Genomic DNA, 23,707 nt, shown 5'->3' on the forward strand with positions numbered 1-23,707 from the left:
TTATTGACCATACAAAATCATTGATCCCTGAAAATACATCAGTGCTAAACAATCACGCCCTTATAAATGTATTGTTAGGAAATCAAAGGGCATGAATCATCACTTATTCACCCAACAGATTTTTCAGTAGGGGTGGGGATGGTGGGGATGGTGGAGAAAGGGAATGAATAATCAACTTTGAGCCACTAAATCCTAATATTGTATATTCAAAATGCCAGATGACGATATGACATGCTAACCTTACGATAGCTGACATAATACATATTGGTCTTGTATAATTTCCCATTTTATGTGTGCTCCCTACCCCCACTATCTATTGAAAATCATATACAATGAAATGGACCAAACATATACCAGTACATAGATATGTACAGTTTATGTGTTTTATTTAGTTTTTAATGGAATCAAAGTAGTGGTGATTTGCCAAGGTTGTGTATCTTGAGTTTTAATTATCATCTGTAAATATCAACTTGGCTGTATTTAAGTCGTTGTTTTTTGCCCCGCTATTTGAGACACGTACTCTGCCTTGTTTTGTTATTTATATTTATTAGGAAGAGTTTATATTTGTATATTAATCCATCTGCTTGGCACTGATGATAATATAAATCAATTACTTATGTTACAGGAAACATAAGAATCCATCTTTAATCCTCAATAATTAGTTCCCCTCCTGACAGTTATCCTAGCATTTATACCAGGTTTTTTTTTACAATATACAAGTTCTTTATTATTAAGTGCATGGATGTGGTGGAGATGGAATCAAAGCCAGCTACAGAATGCAATGAAAACTTGACTGATCGCCATTAGTATTTTCTGACTATATCAGATTTATTTCATGAATTAATCCACGCTAATATGTATTCAAATTCAATATTTAACATTTAATTCAAAATATCAATGATAGCTAATCTCTGGGTTTGGATTCAATGGTTTAAAAATGGCCCATCAAAATAATTTAGAGAATATCATAGGTGGCTTACGTTTGTTTTGACCATATCCCATTTATTTGTGCTTCTTTATAAAATAAATAATCATATACAAATTGGCTTTGAGAATATTATCATGCACTCGCTTCAGAATCTCCTGTTTTCAGATGGTGATTTGACCATATTTCATTTGACAGTTTCACATTTAAAAATATCTTTTATGTAGTAAGAATTCATGGAACGTGTGAGTTTTGTTCTCATTATTAAAACATCATTAAGCAGTAATACATTCGTGCTTGTCTAAATTGATAATGAAGCCCAACCACTGCAGTTCCAAACATGTAGCAGCCATTTTGGAAATTTGCAACCATTTTGGAAATTTTGTACACTTTCAAAATAAATACATACAGAGTTTTGGCGACATGTCACAAGCATATTCCAGTAAGACCTATGATATGGAGCATGGAAAATATCTTGGAAAAGTTATGTAAGGTGTGTCATATATCCCATATAACTTTGGTCTCCAAAAAAACCCAATAATTGAACAGATGGTTATTCAATTTAAAACATGGTGGATCATTGATAGACTGTATGAGCATCAAATACTATCAGTGTTCATTAGTCTTAATATGGTTGGTATTTGAAGTATTGTATAATCTCAACTGACAACAATTATTGTAATTTTAAAGGAGGAGATTTGTCTGTCTGGGAATCTTAGCATGCATTATCAAATAAAATTCATGTCAAAGTATTTTTTCATAAGCAGGAGGTGTGGTGGGGATTAAAATGAGAAATCTGTTAAGATTCCATAATTATACAAAATAAGGAAAACTGTCTGCTATCTATTCTTTTAATTTTTCATTTCTTACTGTTAGAACAATGATGTAAAGATTTATCATAAATATGTTAATCCCTGAATGATCTAATTTTGTGGAGTTAATTTAAACACCCACTGAAGAGATATTTTAGTAGTTACAACACTAATAATAAACTCATTGAATTAAGAAGGTATTAAAAGCATTGGTATATAAATAAATGTATTGTTAGGTAATTTGGGAGTTTTTGGCAATAGACCAATAACAAAACTTTTTTTTTGTGGGGGGGGGGGGGAATCGTCACTAACTGATTTCTGTTAGCAAATAGAATTCACTAAAGTGAATTTAATGTTCTAATTCTATTCTATAGTGAAACATTAAAATTCTCTCAATACCAAACTAACAGATCTCAGTATTTTATTTGTACAAATCAAGTTCCAGCTAGAGTTCTACTACTTGTGGATCAAGAACATCCTCACTGACGCTCTTAATGCATATCAAATTGACCATGGCAAATCTTCACTTAATAAAACTCTTAAATGGCCGCATCAGTCATGTTTTCATTCAGATTGATTTTGTTCCCAAGGGTTGACAAAGTATCCAAGGCAAATAGCCCTGGGCTTGTAACAAAAATGAATCTTTCAGATTTTGTGGTCAATTGTCTCGCATCTGTCGTTTTCCCGATTTCTGTTGGCTAGATACTGACACGGTTTACCGGCCAATATATATGTGACGGAATTGAGAAAATGCTTTGGGAGCTTTTAGATAATCGAGTTTCCATAATTCAAATGAATGTCAACTTCTATTAACTCTTTAAGTCTGCGATTCTAAGGGTTTTTCTGGCCAAATTTTATACAGGAACTCGCCATAGACAATAGATCTAGTTCACTTCTGCAAAGATAGGAAGCAGAAGTACAGATACGGTGGACTGAGTGTAATCTAATTGTACCCAACAATTGTACATGCATTAAGATTAATGGTTGTCAGAGGTTTCACTTTGATATTCTTTGATAAGGACAGAAATTTTCATTTAAATGATTAATTGAAAAGAATGAAAAAACATTAACATGAAAACTAACGATTCAAGAAGTCTGCTATTCCGTGGATTTGTATTTTATACAACCATTCCATTTATTTCCTCATTTAAAGGATTTATCAGGAAATCTCACCCAGTTTATCTCAGATTTTCAGAAAAATTATTTTTTGATTTCATTATTTTAAGGCTGTTATTTGTATTTTAATTTAATACTAATTTGATTAATTAATACTTTCCTTAAAATCAGAAACTGGGGGGGGGGGGGGCTGGGGTGTCCAGTCGGAGGTTTCCATCAGTATCCATATATTCCCAATGTTATTGCGAGTAATAATTCATGCTGTCATGAGGTTAATCATATTTGATCAGTATATTTAATAACTATCTTGATAATCTGTGGTATCTGGCAATTAATCACGAACTGCGTATTTTGGTGCGATCTTGATAAAAATAGTACCTTTCTTGATCCAGATCACCAAACATGTCCATTTGACCCATGTTAATGTGCTTAGCCCCCCTCGGACTGTCAAAAACAGACCACTATCCATCAAAGAGTGTTTTAATGAGTCATCTGGTATCTAAATTGGATAGTTCCAACAACAAAGCAGCCAACCCTTGATTAATAGGTTAATGCTATATAATTGGCTCACCAACTGAGTCCATTGTTAATCAATAATCACATCAGTGTAGACCACATTTTTTCATTATTATTATGAAATGTTTTGTAGCAGACCCAGTGATTCTATATCTGACTGAAACTCGATGACCATGCAGGGGATTTGTTGTATGATTACTGTGGTAGTACAAGGAAGAATCTCGCTTCACAAGACAGTCCAGATGACCTTGCACTAAAGTCAGGCGTGTGTGATGCCAACCATAGACAGAATTTAATTAATCTGGTACATATAATGTCAATCATTCTATTTGTGGACTTAAGATAGAAACAATTACGTTTCCCATATTACCACCTTTCTATTGGAACAGTCGCAACACATCAGATGTTACATTTCTAAACACTTTCCAATGGACTATACATTTTGTTTTGAAATTTTGATTTCTTCTTTCCACTGCAGGTTTTTAATTTGGGAAATGCACCCCTGAATCAAATAACCTTTCTGTTGAAAGATTCAATTTCAGGTGACCTTTCCACAGTATTCCTTAAATACAAACTGCCTTAAGATCTCTGCCATCTCTCCAGTTACATACATTTCAAACAACAGATTGCATATACATTTCTGCATTCATACATGTAGGCACATGCACCATTCTTTTAGCTATTGTTGAAAGAAGTAGTCAGAATAATCTGCATAAAGTGTCATTATTTTGTATTTTAGCCTGTTGAATCCACCATATGTAGTAGGTATTTAGATCTGGCTATCACCATGTATATGTACTACACAGACAATCAGTTTAACGTTACACAGTTACACGCAAACCAGACTCAAGTTTTTATGAAATCTGACCGTGTTGCCTGTTTACGTTAGAAAGGACACGCTGCCCTGCTCAATGCACCAAAATCTGCTCCCAATTTTACCAGATGTCTGATTGCTATCTAACCTCTTTGAACAATAAACTTGGTCTTTGAAACTGCAGGAATAATACAATAATTTTGTAATTCTACTAAAATTCATCCACTTATCAAAATAAAATCCGTTTCTCTAATGCCTATTGCATTACATAATAAAACCAGGTTTTGATGAAGGAAGGTAACAAATAAAACTTAGGTCATTTCAGAACCAAGAATTACAAAGTTAACTTTTCTAAATTTTGCATTATCCTTTATTATGTCTAAGCTTTAGACATAATGAAGGATAATACAAAATTTAGAAAAATTAGGGCCTCAAAATATCTTAACCAGGCCTTAACAAATATCTTAACAAAATTTCAGTTATCCTGAAAATTAAATCACTTTTATTTGCATTCTCTAATCGCAAAGATCCATAATAATTTCTTTGTTGTGTATTGTGGGCTCACTTTTTGTGGGCCCTGGTTCAACTGAACCACCTACGCCATGATAAATTTAACAGGGTTCTACTTACGGCACCCAGCCTTTATTTTGTCTCTATTTTTCTTAATGATTATGTCCATAAAATGAAACGCTAGAATGACTTCTTAAATATCAATATAATCCAAAATACCCCCAAAGTAGAGTGGCATCAGGTGTTCTGAGAAGATAAAGCATACTCTTCCCTGTAGACAGTACCCGTTACATCTATACTAGAAAATAAATGACCATCTAAAAGATTATTTTCATTTAAGAACATAAAATATTTTATTTCGGTTTGATTATTATCATTTGAAAAACTGCTATTTCTGTTAAATAAACAAAGATAACAAAAATAGATATGAAACACTGATTTATAGGTTAAATATACAAAATCAATTTGAAGTGAGTGAATATTTTTTTAATCAATAACTGCTTTACATTATATCTATGACCATATCCTCTAAATAAATAAAAAGTGAAATATATCTTCAAAGCATGCTGTTATAAAGGATTTCAGTACAAAATAAACTATTTTCTATTTGTGGAAATTTGTAATATTTTATTCCAGTATCATCATTGTAAATGAAACGCTAATTAAATCTGACATCTTCACACACTCATGATCAGCCCACTCACACAGCTGGATTGCATAATAAATTTGTAAAAGAGAAATATCTTGACTATTTGAAGATGATCTCACCATGACATGATTACGCTCCCACTTAAAACATTCATGATTAACAATTTGTATTGCTAGATAGTTTCACTAATTGCTTAAAAATATAATATTTTTGTTTTAAATTTGATGATTACTGAGTAAATTAAAGAGGCGTTAGCACTTTTGAGGTTTTTGCCTGTGGGTAATTGTCCAGGATGGTTATGAAAGTTGTCAAAGTTTTAATGTCTCCAGAATCTGAGCAAGTTTGAACTTTGAAAAAACATTGGCATTGACTACAAGGTTTCAATGACAAGGGCAACAATTCCATAAATAATTGACAGTCAACCCTGAAGTTCAATAGGGTCCATCCTATAAGTAGTCAAAAATGCCAACAAATTCACAATAAAAATCACAAAATCTCTGACCAGAGGGCAATAATAAGGTTTTGATGAGAAGGGTAATAAGTCAGTCAGTCAGTATGTGACTGAAGACTTTATCTCTACAATTAGTAAAATAGTCCAAGCTAGTTTGACAAAAGTCTCTGCTATAACTCTGCAAATAATTGATGCATTACTCTTAATTCTATAGCTTGATTTCATATTATCAGTCAAACAAGGTCAGCAAGCATTAATAAAAAAATCTCAAAAACTTAGATCTGTAGATCAATCACAAGGTTTGGATGAAACAAACACTAATTCTGTAAATACTGATTTTCAGAATTCCTTTATCACATAATGTAAACCCCAACTTATAAGTCTACGGAAAATATACCATTGCTAAATGTATTAAAGATAGGTTGCCAGGCAACAAAACTTATGCTCACAGCAGCTAAATCGTCCGGGCGGTCGACAAGGGTTGTCGCATATTTATTCTTTTGTAGTAATTAGGGTCAATTAATAGACAATTTCATACAGATGAAATTATAATTTTCGTCGTTTGAGGGTTCACAAGGTTCTAAAAACTAAAACAAGGGCTGTAACTCTGGAAGTAATCTACAGAAATTGTTGAAATTCAACAGGCTTTTTCGTTTTACTAATTCAAATAATGCATATAAATTTCATTCAGATCGGATGATAATTTTTGTCGTTCGAACGTTCACAAGGTTCAACAAAGTAAAACAAGGGCCATAACTCTAGAAGTAATTGACGGAAATTGCTGAAATTCAATAGGCTTCTTCATATCACTAATTTAAATGATGCATATGAATTTCATACAGATTGGGTAATAACTTTTGTCGTTCGAGTGTTCACAAGATTCAACAAAGTGAAACAAGGGCCATAACTCTAGATGTAATTAACAGAAATTTGCTGAAACTCAATAGGCTTGTTCGTTTTACTAATTTAAATGATGCATATAAATTTCATACAGATCGGTTGATAACTTTTGTCGTTAGAGCAGTCACAATGTACAACAAAGTGAAACAAGGGCCATAACTCACTGCATTATTAACAGAAATTGCTGAAATTCAATAGGCTTCTTCGTTCCACTAATTTAAATGATGCATATAAATTTCATACAGAACAGATGATAACTGTTGTCATTAGATCGTTCACAAGATTCAACAAAGTAAACCAAGGGTCGTAACTCTAGATGTAATAAACGGAAATTGCTGAAATTCAATAGGCTTCTTTGTTTTACTAATTTAAACGATGCATATAAATTCCATACAGAACGGTTGATAACTATTGTCATTAGAACCTTCACAAGGTGCAACAAAGTGAAACAAGGGCCATAACTCCTGAAGTAATTAACGGAAGTTATTGAAATTAAATAGGCTTCTTTATCTCACTAATGCAAACAACATATATCAGTTTCAAAACAATCAGATGATAAATGTAGTCTGTAGAGTGTTCACAAGAAATTGTGGACAGACGGACAGGCGGAGGGACAGGGGCAACAGCAATATACAACCACATTTCCATGTGGGCATATAAAAATACAATAGTTCAGTAAAACTGCAGTCTACATGTATAATGTTACACCTGTATTTAGTAAGATCCATTAATTATCAGTATATTATATTACTTGCTATGTTATATCAGAACAAGCTGTGAATGCCTGGTAAAAAAAAAAAACCTTAATAAAACTCAGCTTCAGACAAATTAGTGTATTTCAATAACTTTACATAACTCTCATACTCATATTTTACATATATCATTAGCCTACATATTATTTTCAGACAGACCACAGTCTTTTTGAATTTTCACACGAATCAGTCTGCCATCACAGCATGATAATCCATGAACAGTGCCGTCGTATTTATGTATAAAGATATATATGTGTTTTTTGGCTTGCAGGACTGGGTTTCACAAACTAACACTAGAGGTCAGTACCAGTGTTGTGCCGTCTGGTTTGTATCAATAATCAAACTCTCCTTCAAATTATTGCATCCTGGGATTCAATTTATATTTGTTACTTGGCCACATGTTTTTGATAAGTTACTTGCATATAAGATATACTGACATCATTCGCATAATCAAATTCAATATTTCATTGCATTATTTTATCACATCATAAACTTTATCTACTGATGACTAATAAACCATGTTCAACAAAAGTTAGAAAGTGTTATAATTGAATACAAATGCTTGATAGCAATCCACCTATCAGTTTCAATATGAATCAATCCCGGCTGACTCAGAATTAGCAATGGGTCCATAGCCCAAATTACTCTCTTTTGATATGACATCGCCTATTTCAGGTTATGGAGCAATACAATCTAAAAGATTTCTGGGGTAACTCAGAGCTTTTGTACTTCAAGTGTTATTTTGGAAGCTTGATATATGGAGATATGCTTTTAAAGTACCATAAGTTTCTGGAGAAACGCCTTTTTTGGGAATCAAGATATGTTTTAAAGAATGGCTGATTTAGTTTGATAAATTAAACAAACCAGAGCAATTTGTAATAAAGAATGTGTCATTCAGGTTGTGTTCACATTGGTTAGTTCAGAAAACAATGTTTCAAAAAGTCTATTTCCCCACAATTCAACAGTAAGGTTCAGATTAAAATTGGGTTCATTGTGGAATTATTTCCTGGATATTCAGGAATTAATACAATGTGAAAGCAGTTAAATTCTATTCTCCAGAATAACTCAGACAATTCCTGTAAATGATCACTTGACCAAAAAACTATCCCAACAAAAATGTAGAACAACACTGTAACAGAGACTGCTAACTGAATTTATCAAACTTTATTGGCAATGTGAACTTTGTGAACAAAAATTATTATGCACACTTTAAAACTTTTGATAAAAAAAGTTTAGGGAAATTCATGAGAATGCAGTATAAGATTCATTTCGGCCAAAACAAACAGACAAGAAACCCCATACAAATGAGTTCATTGATCACTAAAATGGAACATAAAGTTGTTTTACAGTCTTAGTAATGTTAATAGTTCCATCTTACAAAAGCATTCATTATCTATAAATAACGCAGAGATGTATTAAGTAGACATTTTATTCAATCATTCATTATATATGTTGATGTAGTATTGTAAGTGTGGTTTATCATGCAATACCTAGCATGGCATTAAATGGTATTAGGAGAGATCTTGAGTTTAAATCCTAGCAAATGCCAAACAGAGCTTCTGTACATTAAGATAAGAGTTTCAAATTGTCAGTGATATTTAAGTAAAGTCCACTGTGTCAGTTTTCTCCTTAGGTTCTTTCTGTTTTTGTATATCCGATGAAATAAAAATGATGTTTCATTTAAAATGGGAGAATGAGTTACATATAACCTGATGCCACAAATATACAATCTTAATAAAATGGACCTTCAATTAATATTTTATTGAGTTATTATGTAAATCAAGATTAATAATCTGCCTTCTAACACCCCCAAAAATATAATGCACAAAATCCAGTTTGCTGCCATATTGAATACTGTCAAAATACATTTTCAGCATCTTCCCACTTACAAAGGCATAAAAGTAATATCATGGAATTTGTTTATCTGAACACTGCTTCTATAGACTGAATGGGTCAGTAGAAATTCCTTATTATTATTCTTAGTTCACTTGTGGAGGTTTGCAAAGGTGCATTTTACCAGTAAGTACATACTTTTATCAAATTGGCTGTTCAACCCACTACATTCATTGATGCACCCAACGAGCAGACGCAATAAAAATTACAGTTTTCCTGTCAAAACATACAACCACTAACCTCGGATTCAAGTGCTTTACTATCTAAGTGGCTGTATGAAAAGGTTGGAGGGACCAACCTGCGGTCAGAACATATACCCCCTGAGTGCTAATCTAACTCAATGATATGGTCTGCACTTGAGATAAAAGCTTTTCTTATCACCTGATAACTTGGTTTGTATTTTTATGAATATATGTATGTATTTTTCATACATATGGTTTGTATTTTGATAGAATGATAGAAGGCGGTACCTACTGTGGCAGTAGTATTCTGTCGCTACTTAAAATATTTTAAATTAGTCATAGTGTTTGTTATCTGTTTTTAGTCATGAGGTGTATATATACCTCATGTCTGCCAAAACATTGTGATTTACGTATTCAGTTATTATTGATAAGTTTAGTATCAAGATGAACCAATCTGTTTTGTTTGTAAATTTGTATTAAAATTAGAGTAGAGTGAAGCCACATCATCTTGGTATAAATCATAGCAAAGAAAATAGTTGTTTGGATGGAATTAAAAGCATGGTCCTAAACCAAATCTTTTGGCTAGAATGACACTACCCTGGCAAAATTAACCTTTACATTATTAAATCATAAGGTGTTTTATATAGAACTTTTTTTGCAATATAAGAGACTAAAAATCCAATTGTTTGTATTGGTTCGACACTGCAATAGCTGTGTTAATCACAATGTAAAACTATTTACAGATATTATCAAATATCTAGTACCATTTCTCATTTTTTTAAAATATAACCAGACTTACCTATTGCATATGGTCTGCCAACTGGAGCATCAGTACCTATCATTGAATAACGTGGATACCATTCTAAATTACGATCAGTGCCCAGGGCGAACTTATCCTTAGTCCACTGTACTTGGCCATTGCGATCAGACACTGTACACTTTAATATTGTAGTACTGCCCTGGATTGCTGAAGTATTTTGTGGTTCAACTATAAAATTCTGTGTGGCATTGCCTGCAAAAGTAATTGAAGGTATATTTTTTTATGCATCAATGCTCGGTGATGTGGGGAGATATGGGTTAAGTTTTTGTGTTTAAGTCAGCTGATATGATGTTACCATATTGGAAAATGTCTTTTACATGTTGATAATAATAAAAGGACTGACTGGCTTTGTGACTCACATGATATCAATTAACCAAAACACATTCGACACAACAAATTGCCTTGACTTGGAGAAAAAACTGAGGAAGAGTTCTGAGGGTTTAGTGGGTACTAAATCCACAAGAGATTATAAAAAGCCACTCTTAATGCACTCCTAAGAAAGTTATTGCATGTTATTACACTCCATGATGAGTTGAGTAGCTTATGAGAAGAAAAATAGAAGTCTTTTAGTACAATACAGTCATTAGTGACTGGTTGGTCAAGACTTTATGATAGAGACTTTAAAGAGGAATCATTCCATGCAAATAAAACCACTCGAAACACTATTGTTTAACTGGACTCAGCTGTATTCAATCTTGGTACCATTAAAATATGAGTCATGATAATTTAATATTTCAATTATTTTTTGCCAGCTTCATTTGGTTGTTAATTATTAACTAAAAGCAATTGATCTTGCTAATTTCTACTCGGGGTTTGCTTGACATTTGAGTTGATTATGAATGGCTGGATATCTCTGTGATTAGAAATAATATTATGATGATAGAATTCTGTAGAATATTATTAGTTATATTACCATACCAGCAAATAAGATTAGTGACGACAGATAATCCTATTGATTGCAATAATTGTATGGTACAAGACAGGGATCAGATCTTTGCTAAAACTAGAGTAAATATGAATCATTTACAGAATTAAAATAGAAATACTTTATAGAAAAATTATTCCTGTGTCTTTCTTCAAGTATAACAGTTTTTCATTCATACAAATTTATCATGGACATGGACGAAGCTTAAATGTACATTAAAGAGAAATTATGCCTAAACTTGTATACAGATTATGATTATCTTTTTGCGATGTTATTTCTCTTAACTTATTTAGTTGATCTGTTTATCATCACTAACTAAATAAAGAACCTTTTTATTTCATAATTAATTTAAAATAAAAAACTTATATTTTGACATGTATAAGATACACATATTAACATATCTTTCAAATAAATGTCTAAAAATTAGAAGAGGAAAAAAAGAAAATAACAACTCTTAAGAAAGCTGCCAATGCCAATTTGACTAGGAACACAGTAATATGTCTGGTAAATCTTGTAGCCATCAAATACCAACACAAAAATTGAGTTGCAAATTAGAGCCAAATATTTGTTAAATTCTGACAATTCATCAAATGAACCTGTAGACACATGTGGAAATATATTTATCTACGATGATATTTTCTTTCGTTGAAATCTTCTGCCACCTTGGCAGGTGAGAAATGGTCAAGTTAAAAAGAAATGATAGTTGTGTTATTGTAAAAAGATATATTCTTACGATTGGCTGGAAATAATTGGCTAATTAAGGGTATACTGATTTTTGGCAAATTCCGCCCATGATTAGCGGAGGATGAAGCTGGTTTAATTGTTGATAAACAGATGGCCGACTGGCTAGCTGGATTCACCAAGATCGTTAAACCAATAACCTGTGATAGAAAACATTTTCCTTCACAGCCCGTCAAAAAAACATGTTGCCGATGCAATTTTTGCTATTTTTGGCCAACTGCAATGAGTGTTCAAAACGCAACATGAATGTTTACTAACTTTCCGATAATACTTACAGACCTACTGAACCGAAATGGTGGAGTCGGGTCTGTTGTTAGAAAAGCATTATATCGGTGTCTGGTTGGGAAACTATGGCTTTTATTGACCCTATACAGAGAAACCTATCATTTACCACACCGCTTATAGTTAGCGAAAGCCTACAGGTTCAACTTAACACATCTACAACGATGAGTCTATTTTCACCATTGACATTTTCCTATCAATTAAATGTGATTTTTTAAAACTCAGCTACTGAAAAGAAAAGGCTAGCTTTTCGACACAATTCTTTCTCTAGGGAAGAAATAATGGATCCTCCATGGAATTGAGAAAAATCTCCAAATAATTGTAAAGTTCTTTAATTGTGCATCTTTTTTTCATCGGGTGTTTTTTCCAATCATTTTCACTTTTTTCATTTCAGAATAGAGTCTAGACTTAAAATTCTTAATGGGATATTAATCAATAAACAAGGCCAAACACAGTTCATTGTAATTCAATACAAATATAAAGTCTCAGAAGAAAATAATCATGATTTTAAAAGATATGTATCACAATTAAACAGAAAATGTTGAATATCTTTCAAAATATCAATGAACATAATTTCGTTTATTGGCCTTTTTTATTTGCATTGACGTTTAAATTCTAAATTTGACCAGAAAACTGTTGCGTGACTTGATTTTTCTTCTATTTCCAGTTCACATAAAATTTAACTTTGTAGCTATTGATTTTTATTCATCTGGGGAGTTTGGGTGGAAGAATAGTTTAATGTTTGTACTTTAGATCATAAGGTCTGTCATTGAGTCAAGTAGCATGGTTTCGATTTCTAGCTTGTACGTGACGAAGAGTAGGGTCACCTGTCGAACCTCCCGGTCCACCGGTTTCCTCCCACTGCTTAAGGTCCCTGGTTGCAAGCGAATTATTGAAATAAAATTGAACCATATGTTAGTCCCAAAATGACCTTGTTTGTGCCTAAGTGTACGTTGAACCCCATTTCTCTCTCCATTGAGAATAAGACTGACTTCTTTCATTGTTTCAGAAACATTATTTTTGATTTGTGATACGGCATGTAATTATACTGTTACTGAAAACTGATGCAAATTCTGGAACAAGAAGCAACTTTAGAAGATATCTATTTAATGATTTCAGCTCTTGTTCTATTCATGGTTGCCGAAAATACATTGCACATCAGACAAAAGTGCCAAGATAGCAGAGTATATCTTCATAGCGAGTCTTTATTAACAAACGGCTTTTGTTTATTGTATAACTGGGATATGATAAAAATAAATATGATGAGTTTTTCATTATTTGAAGTGTGTCAGCCATGTTATGTTAGTAATGACAGGAAAGGGCTAGTTTATTTTATGAAACTGGTGTTGGAAGTGGGATATTCAGTATTATTGTAACTGGTAAGGTGATGAAAGCAGGCTATTAGTTTTAGTAGTTTGGTGTTGTTCAATCATCAGTAAGTACAACGTTAATCTAAACAAAGCGAGTGAAGTTTAGATCTTTTGTAACAGATGGATGCGTTAAGCTGTATCTTACCTCGAGAAATAAAGACTATCGACATGAGTGTTATAACTATTACCAGCTTTTGGCCTACAACACAACTTCCTGCTTTTTTGGCATTCTCCATCCCTGATTCTGAAATAATGAGAAATTTGTATAAAAATGGGGTTGATGTTATTACAGAAGAAGCGGTGAAATCCGTGGATCTCTTTCATTTCGTTATAAACCATCAAGTTAAATGTGCCTCTACATGTTAACTTCAGGAAGGCAAAGATATTTATCAGTTTATTTGATATCCACACCATGTGCCCGTTTGGTATACTATCCTAAATTTAGTAATCTCCACTTCTGTCATGGCTTAAAATCTTCCCCTTTCTACCATGTCTTTTTATCCTGACTATGTTATGTTAAGGTATAGAGACGTATCACCTGTCTTAAACATCTATGGTGAATAATAGTTGATTCATTGCGTATCAATCTATCTTTGCCCCGTGAACACAAAATGGTGAGTTCCAAGACTTGTACGATTACATATGAACATGTGTATTTAATATTGAATAAGTAAAAAAAATAGCTTATCTCAGACGCAATATTGAAACATGATTTCTTCAGGGCAAATAAATACATATGGGCCACTCATTTTTTTTATTTCACTACGTTTAGATAAATTGGATAATTTTTTAACTAAGGCAATCTACACATTAGGGGGGCTTACAAATATTAATTTGGTGAACCTATATAGTTAAAGCCAAATATGTTTATTTTTTTCATACATTGATGTGCGAATTGAAAACTTTGTTGAAGTATGAGATGTTATGATAATATAGCTAAAGTTTATTTAGCTTCATCAGGGAGTGAAACATTCCAATACTATTTTGAATAATAAGCGTTTCAGTCTATTGGAACACATTGGTTATTTTGTGGCGATTTTGATTAACATGGTATGAAAATTCATTCTAGTATAACATAACCAAATTAACTTAACTAGAAAATTTCATCTTTTGTATTTATCAGATTTAGGTTTTTTTCACAGCATACCAGGACACCATTTAGAAAAGAATACATAAGAGAAATGAAATGAAATGGAGTTTAACGTCCTACTGTTCTCCTCTGAATTGTATCTGTATATATAACAGCCAAGAATTCTTTAAACCTGATTTATCAGTATTTTGTTTTTCATTTTCTTTATCCAACTCCCATCTAAAGTGTTTTTAAACATCTGCAACTGTTTATTATTTTAATAATAAACCTTTAATGTGGTTTTGTATCTGCTATTTATAAATTTTGTTTTCTTTTTTACTTATTATTAGGATTACCATTTTACTTATAAAAGTGTGTTTCCACCTATTGTCTTATAAATAATAATTTCCAACAATGTCCTGTGATTGAATATGTACCAGATCTGTTGTTGGTCTATGGAGTTTAATATTACAAACAGATCACATTTTCATTCTTCGGGATCTTTTAAGATAAAAAAATTAGATATACAACTACTGGCAAAGCGAACTAATCACTGTAAAAGAAAACTAGCAGGATTTGAGCATCAATGATTCCCACCTGGTCACAACTAATTAACTAATAACGAATACATTCTGAAACCATTTCAAATATATGTGTATTCTAAAAAATTTTGAGTTACTAACCGAAGTTCAAATGTTAACATTCAAATACTATAAATTCTTCTTATTGTTTTTACAAGTTTTGACATTTCTTGTGAATCATTCTCACAATTGAAAACGTCAACAGAGCATGTTTACTATAATTAAATATCCTAGCAAGATGCTACCCAGCATGTCCACATAACAGAAAACTGATCACTGTACACCAAATAAATATAATAAGAACCTCTACACCCCATAAGGCCAAAGTATGAAAGTTCAATACCAAAATGGCTCCCGGGGGTGGTAATTTATCAGAAGCAAAGTGACATATTTCCTATCACAGTGATACATGAAGTCATGATACCAATGTGGCCTGGCTTCACTTTTAATCAAGGATATGAACATGGCGTCCTCCACGGACAATCACAAATCCACCCATTTTATCAAAAATAACAACTAAATTAAGCGTATAGCAACTCAGTAAGACTGCGTTGAATTGTAATGTCATGTTTTTCTGGGTGGAAAACACAACTTTCTTGATTACAGCTCAACATTAAATATACCATAAGGAGCAATTCTTTATCTCAATATTTACATTCATTGCCATGTTGAAAAGTAAAGTAATTGTGACTGATGTCTTTTAAAGACTGTAGTAGAATAAACAAAAGATAAAATATTTTCTACAAAATGTCATTTCCTTTCTCTTTTCAACATGGTAGATCTGATCTAAAAGTTTCACATCCTGCAGTGGTGTGCAATAAACGTGGAATATTGACATCCTCTATTTTCTGAAATAGTTTATATCAGTGCTACCGTCTTCATATTCCCAATATATTTATAAATCATAAACCTACATAATTTTTATCATATTAATACAATGCTTGCATCCTCTGAAGAAAAGTTACAGGAGATGAGCATTAATATCATTGTGATAGAACTGAATTATCTGATTCCTGGTTTCCATACAATTCTCTGCTGGTTATCTATTCTACATTGAGTTTCAACAAAAATTTATGGTTAGAGATTTGCATTATTGTAAAGTTTTATCAAAAATACTATGTTAAAACATTTTTTCAATAGGGCGGTATAATAAAATGTTTTGTTTACATATTCTTGAAGTGACTTTATTACTCTCACCAAGAAAATAAATGTAATTTATCTTAAAAAAGATCTTATTGAAAATAACCTTATAACTAATTACCGAAAATCAAGCATTAAACCACCTAGAAAAACATGCTTTGATTGGAAAGAGCATCTTGACACTCTCTGCAAACCACTCACAAATTTGTAGGTCACGTAATTTCACAGCTAAAACCATTATTACTTTGCAGTTGCCGGACACAAATTTGCCTCAAAACGGACATCCACAAATGCTAATGACTTTTTTGTGTCTTATGTGTCTTTTGGAATGGTGTCTGTCCTTACTTTTCACCATGTCTTCCATTCAAATTGAAATGACAATATGACTAAAATCAATTTTGATATTGTGAAATAAAATATCATGCTTCAAATTCTGGTGTTACATAAACTGTATATCCTGGTATAAAAGTTATTTACAGCAAATTATCACATCTGTTGGTTCTTAGCCTAGATTTTTAATATATTAATTGTAAGAAATACTCTCTCATGTCTGACTCATTGTGGGGTAGGAGATCGTGAAATTGACTACAGATAAGTTAACATGCAATTAAATAACCGAGACAACAAATAAACTCCATGTAATCAAATACATGTATACTTAGCATATTCTGAGGTTATATTTGTACTGAAGAAACTGTGCAAAATTACTTTTTAAGTAGATTATAGTATATGATACTACAAGTTTTTAATTAACTCAACAGAGGTAGTTTAATTGCCATCATAAGACTTGGAACAAAGTGGTTTGATACTTAGTCCTGGCCCAATGGGTTGTCTCTTTAATCTGCAAGAGACAATATTTTGTCTCTTTAATTTTGAGGTACGTGGGTGTCTGAGTGGTCTTAATTAAGGTCATAAGCTCTGTCATCAATGCAAGCGTTGTGGTTTAGATCCCATGTTTTTATGTGACTGGAGTAAAGTCGACTTCCTATAACCTCATGGGTTTTCACTGTTAAAAAACCCTGCACTCAATAAATATAAATAGATATGTTAGTCCTGAACTGACCTAGTTTATCTCTCTGGTTTGCCTTTAATTTGATAACTTTAATGTCTAATAAATATTATCACCAATTTTATTTTAGCAATTATTCTAACTAACTGGATAAATCTATTACATTTCATGCGAGCAAACTTTAATCTGAAGTATAATTTGCTTTAAATATATTTGGAATTGTATACATTTAGATCAATGATAAGCCCTAGACCAACACTCATTTGTGCTGAAAATTCATTATTATTCATAAATGTTAGGGTATGGTGTAGTTATTCTAACTTTTGAAACATTAATGCCACGCTTTCATCAGTGCAACAAAAATAGCCCACAAACCAAAGTGGTACTTGCAAACATAATGACTTGAAAGTGCGGACAAAATATCATGGCAGAGATTTTTGACAAGATCTGGATCTTGAAAATCAATAAGAAAGTGATATTCTAAATCATCAGTGTCAATCCATTAAAAGTCAGTATTGATGGCCGGAGCAAATATTAGGAAAAATCACCAGAACTGATTGACGCAGACGCCATCAAAAAGGAAGCAGTACACACATAAAAACTAACAGGAGAACCGAAGACCACCACAAGTAAATTAGGCGACTACATAAACCATTCCCTACTAGTCTGAGACTCAATGGAACTGTTTTATTCCCATACCAACACCAAACTAGATTTTCAGGACCTTGCTTCCATCTCATCAAGATTTTTATGTATTTTAGAACCGTCTGAAAGTTTTCATTACTTCTTACAATTGAATCAGTAAATATTTTCCTTGGCATTTCAAACAATATGTCCTTGATCTAACATTGGTCATTGGTTTCATTATGAGATATTCAGTTTCAGCGATGGGTCAAGTGAAATGTTCTCATTTTTTGGTATTTCTCGAACAATTATTGAAAATTTTCTAAGATCTTAAAACATATCGAAATAGACTGAACTATATAAGCAACATATAATTCAAAATTCTTTAATCTTAAAATACACAACATTTCAACTTTCATACGTAGAATTCAAACTTCCATTTTATATGTTTTAGGCTTTCAGTTTTTCTCCGCCATTTTCATTTAAGAAGGGCTTTCATGTGAATATGGAAAAGATGTCCCTTTCTATACAGTGAAAAGCTCTGTCTAAATAAGATACATTCTGTGGAGACCCCTTATGAGACATGACATGAAATGTAAAACAATTTCTTTTTCCAGCATATTCATTTTCACAAAAGAATTTATTTTCATTCCATCAACTCTCAAAATAAAACAAAAATATCAGAAATGCAAGTTTTTTGTTGTTATGGAGACTTGCTTTAATTGTTTAGTAATTTTCTGAAAATAAATATCATGATGTATCATGTTCATATGAATTTTAACGCTAAATACCATGGCCATTTTGACGATAAATGCATATCAAATACTAATTTAAAAGTCTTTAGATACACAAGTTAATGTTAGTATAGCTATGTTTTGATTTTTGAACTTGTGTGTCTCAATTAGCCACGGTCGGTCACATAATGTTTTTAGTACCTTTAAAAGTATTTATAAGTATTATGCACAATAGCCTCAATAACTGTAAAAAGAGCTATGAACTAATATTACAATCTTCTCCAGGAAAATCTTTAAACTCTATTTGACAACTGTTCTGGCTATAAAAGATAAGATGTTTTAAATATATTTATAGGAAACTTTACACAGGTGAAATATACATAAAAACTTCAACAGATTTCACATTTCAGATTGACATTTTGATAGAAAGTTCTTTTTTTCCCTTTCTGAAAAGTGATGCCATTTAATTTTTAAAGCAAAGCGTTAAGAGAGAAAAACACTACAGACAACAAATTCAACAAAGCTTACAGGTTGGGGAAAAATGTTCAAACTACTGGAAATATGAAAGATAAGTGTCACAAATTGATGGAAGTAAAGCATCTTCGTAATATGCTAATACATTAACATGTTTTCTGTGAAAGAAAGAATATCACAACTGAAGAAGAATATCACAACATAGCAACAGAAGAAGAATATCACAACAGAAGAAAGAATATCACAACAAAACAATATCACAACAGAAGAAAGAATATCACAACAAACAAAATATCACAACAGTAGAACAAGAAATTTTCTCAGTCCTGCAATTAGACATTAAAACGAGATGGCCATACTATGTACGGAATTGCAGTACTTCGATCCAACATGGTCGATCATCAAGAGCAGTCCTTAGGAAGAAAATTGTCCTCATGTCCTTATAGGTGTCAAGTTTTTTGTTATCGAGGACTTTATTGGCCTTGAGCCTTTCCACCATGCATTCTTCTTGCACAGAGGTGAGATGGATGTGAGTCTTGGTTTTCCTCAGGAACTTCTGCTGCTCTGCATCATCTACTGAGGCAGAGTCTGGAAATCTACAGGGTCCAGGGACAGACATAGGAGACTCAGCAATTCGGGCCCGATCTGGCTGGCCTTCAGAGGAGCTGGGGCTTGTGGATCAATGGGAAGTAGCAGTGGCTACTTTCCAATGGACAGTCCTTCGGGCACTTCTCTTTGGAGGCATGATGAAACACGAGGCAACTGTAATACATCTATCTTTGAATGTCTTTATCAGCACAGCTTGAAGCATTGACAATGGACCGGCCGGCTTGGACTGCCTTTAAATGGAAAATTTACCGGATCTAAACTTAATATGAACTGACTGCGGATGGGGAACAGACGGGATAGACGAATTGAGGTCTGTTTATGAACGAACTATGTTAAATCTGATTTCCCCAAAAAAATGGTTTACCTCAAATAAACGCATTTGTTTTATTAAACATATTGAAAATGTCATCTTAATATTAACCAAGACAAAAAGTTTTAAATTTGATCATGCCAAGGCAATTTGTACATGGACCATAAAACTCTCAAAGTCAATATGTTCTCATAAAATTCCACATCCGCAATTCAAATCACCATTGCGTCTGTCAAAATGTTTATATACATGTTCATATTGACACTAACCCCATCCACCAGTTGATAAAACCATGTTTTTTCCATATACTTTATTCAACACTGAAGCTAGAGTTAATTTATTGTGCAATGATTTAAGTCACCAGTCTACTGCACATCAATGCACATATTTCTGTTAACAACTGCACACTGAAGCTATTTATCACATTACCAAATAGATTTAACAGAGACTTAACACAGAATCGAAAATCTCACGATTTCAGAAATAGACATAAGGAGATGGGCTATAAGACACAAATTCAATAATAATGATTGTAAATAAGATAGCTATAGGAATCACATCGTAAGCCACTATAATATGGTCGCCCCTCTTTATTCAACAGAAATGGTTAGAGATTATTCACAAAATATCAATTGAGATGTGTCTACAGCAATCACAGAAATAAATTACTAATCAAAACTCATAAAATATAATAAATTACCTCTCCAATGGATAATCAAATAGGATACATGTGGATTTAGTAGAAATCTTGCAGAATAAAAATCAAGAAATGACTTTCAGCGTCCATGTGATCCAGATGTAAAAAAGCTGATAGATTTATCAGAACTTAGGAAGAACGAAAATAGCGACTTTTCATAATAAAACAGTGGAAAGATCTGTATTAACAATCAGAAATGCATCGTATATGTACGAATATTTAGATCAAATAAATTCAACATCAAGAACAATAACCCATATTATTTTTTAGAGCAAATGTTGTCAAAAAATTCACCTGTTTTCATAATTGGTACATTCCAATGTTAGTTTTTTATGCAGCTTTACAGTGCATTATGGTCTAATGTCTAGAAACATTTGACTAATTTGATACAAATCTCCATGAACATGTCAAAAACTGTCAACAGCTTTTCATATCATTAAATTAAACCCCCAGATGATACCTCTAGTTCACATGTTGTCCTGATAGCAGATAGCCATTTCATATTTTGTACTAATTAACATGTGCCCATTACAGGAATACTACCAGAGTTCATAATGTAATCAATGTATACATGTATGTCGGATGTAATTTCATCATTATCAAATAGTCAATCTTAAGACAATATCTAACCAACAATTTAAAATCAATCCATCAAGCATAAAAATCGCAACATTACAAATAAATATAGAACAAGTTAATTCATGGTTTAACAATAAATATTCCATAGATAAAACTTTGTGAACAAATGGAACCAGTTACAGTTGTTATCAAGTTTTTGACTTGCTCCACGACAGATCTTATTACAGTTTGAAACATTTTTTATCTAAGCCAATGGTACTTAGAATTGATAATAAATCGTTAGAGGCTTGGAGGCTGTCTTTTTACACTCCATAATTAGGATCAGTGATAAAGCGGTCTTCATTTTACACTTCTTTTCCGATACTATTAGATTAGCCTTATATTACTTTTCAATAGACTGATTGTTTGATTTGGGCATTGTGACTATGCGAGTAGCGCCAAGTCTTTTCCTCACAGCTCTACATTGACATAGGAACTTGGAGTTAATAGTTTTTTCTAACATTATCTTGGTTCCCAATGGGATAGTCGAGCTTTAATAGATGCTTTTTCACTTCTAATTATTGATTTGCCACTTTCCACTTCAGTAACCATGCTTTATTTCATGGCTAAATAAAAAGGAATACATTTATTTTCGTAATTCTAGCATGACTGGATTAAAAAGGCATATATATGCTTGTAGGAGTTTTTGGTCTGCTTCATCCAAAAACATAAAAATTATTGTAATTGTTATGTAAATTTCCATCCAAACATCAAGCAAGGTGTTTTGTGAGATTCTTCATCCGTTAATGAAATCCATGTTCATCTAGTCCACCTTTTAATTTGTTTTAATTCGATCCTGATAAGATTTCATTCAATACTTTTTCAATTTCCTGCCCGTTTTCTATTGGGAATGATAAACAACCATGAACGTGAAAATAAATTTTCTTATCAAGTCGATCTAACGTTAGAGTTAAGGTACATTATGATCGAACTGGGGATAACCGAACATCATTCAATGAAGTGATAAAGAACTCGATGAATCTATAATTAACGCACGATCGCTGATTCTTACTTTGACAAAAAGCTGCGCATAAAAATTGTTTAAATGGAAAACAATGGCTTTAAAGACAATGGTGCCTTTATATATGTCATTACTCATTCCTTCAATATCCTGATTTCCACAAAAGATTTTGTATGCCAATAATGCAAAAATTATCTATAACATAAAAATTTTCTTTCAGTTATAATTTATAAAATATAGCATCATCTGAGTAAAAATCTGGTCAGACATTAGGTCTCGGTAAAAAATTTAGAAATTGATCCTTATATTCTGTGATCAATCTCCACAGTAGGATAGCAAACATCTTAAGATGTGTATAAAGTCTTGTAAATATGAGAGAAAGGTATTTCTAGTCTAGATGTTCTCTGTAGACTTTCATAAAGCACAAAATTAATCAGTTCAGTTCTCCAATTCAGATCTAGAATATTTATTACTGAGTATTACCAGTATTTATTATCAGAACTATTTAAGACATCCCAAAAAAGTAAATAACTATCACTATGGGTTTTTTTTTAATGTACACAAATGAAAACCCTTTCAGATGGAAATATTCCCTTAAATTTAAAGGGCCCATCCCGATTTTAACAGAGTCTCAGAAACAAAAGTCTGAGTGTGTACGATATTTAAGCGCTTAAGTATTTTCCTTGTCTCAAAATTGCAGGTCAAAATATTGAGTCGTTTGGACGTCTCAAAATTCCAGCTCAAAATATTAAGTCATTTGGATGTGAACGTCAAAACCGCTTAACCGGACATGTAATCCTTTTAAGATTTCTGGTCAATTTTTTCGTTGGGTGACCTGATAATCTATTGCCGTACCTTTAGAGGTCTATACAGTGCATGGCCCACGCACTGTACTTGATAACAAAAGGTAAATTTCACCTACATGTTATTTTTATAAAATAAAAGTCTGGTTTTACACAGACACTGTTTAATACAGCTTGAGACACCGGTCTCCAATACCAGATGAAGACTGACAGGGGTTTCAGTTATTTGAAAACATGTCACGTATATTGAGTTAGTTGCTTGGCCTTAAGGTAGAGTATTTTAAGAGCTTTTAACACAAAATTAAGCAGTTTTATTCTCCAAAATATAATCGAGATTGACCCGTTAATCAAGAATAGAATTTAATCTTTGAAATCATTTCTGCTTTATATTTTCAAAATTTATAAGAATCCAAAAGCTCT

General features: G+C 32.3%; 1 protein-coding gene across 5 annotated transcripts in view; it reads right to left on the reverse strand.

Moving 5' to 3' along the window:
• LOC126829260 (kin of IRRE-like protein 1) overlaps positions 1–23,707 on the reverse strand; it is a 69,039-nt gene that overhangs the window by 11,129 nt on the left and 34,203 nt on the right. For 3 of the 5 annotated variants that reach the window (XM_050559017.2, XM_050559018.2, XM_050559020.2), the window contains 2 exons: positions 13,804–13,902; positions 10,320–10,532 (listed from right to left, as the gene is read on the reverse strand). In XM_050559017.2, the coding sequence (XP_050414974.1) occupies positions 10,320–10,532; positions 13,804–13,894 (304 nt within the window). In that variant the 5' untranslated portion in view covers positions 13,895–13,902. Of the gene's footprint in view, positions 1–10,319; positions 10,533–13,803; positions 13,903–20,908; positions 21,000–21,199; positions 21,307–23,707 lie in introns of those variants that run through there. The other 2 variants (XM_050559016.2, XM_050559019.2) reach the window with 2 other exon arrangements.

Source organism: Patella vulgata, chromosome 8, assembly GCF_932274485.2.
Source record: "Patella vulgata chromosome 8, xgPatVulg1.2, whole genome shotgun sequence".
Lineage (NCBI taxonomy): Eukaryota > Metazoa > Mollusca > Gastropoda > Patellidae > Patella > Patella vulgata.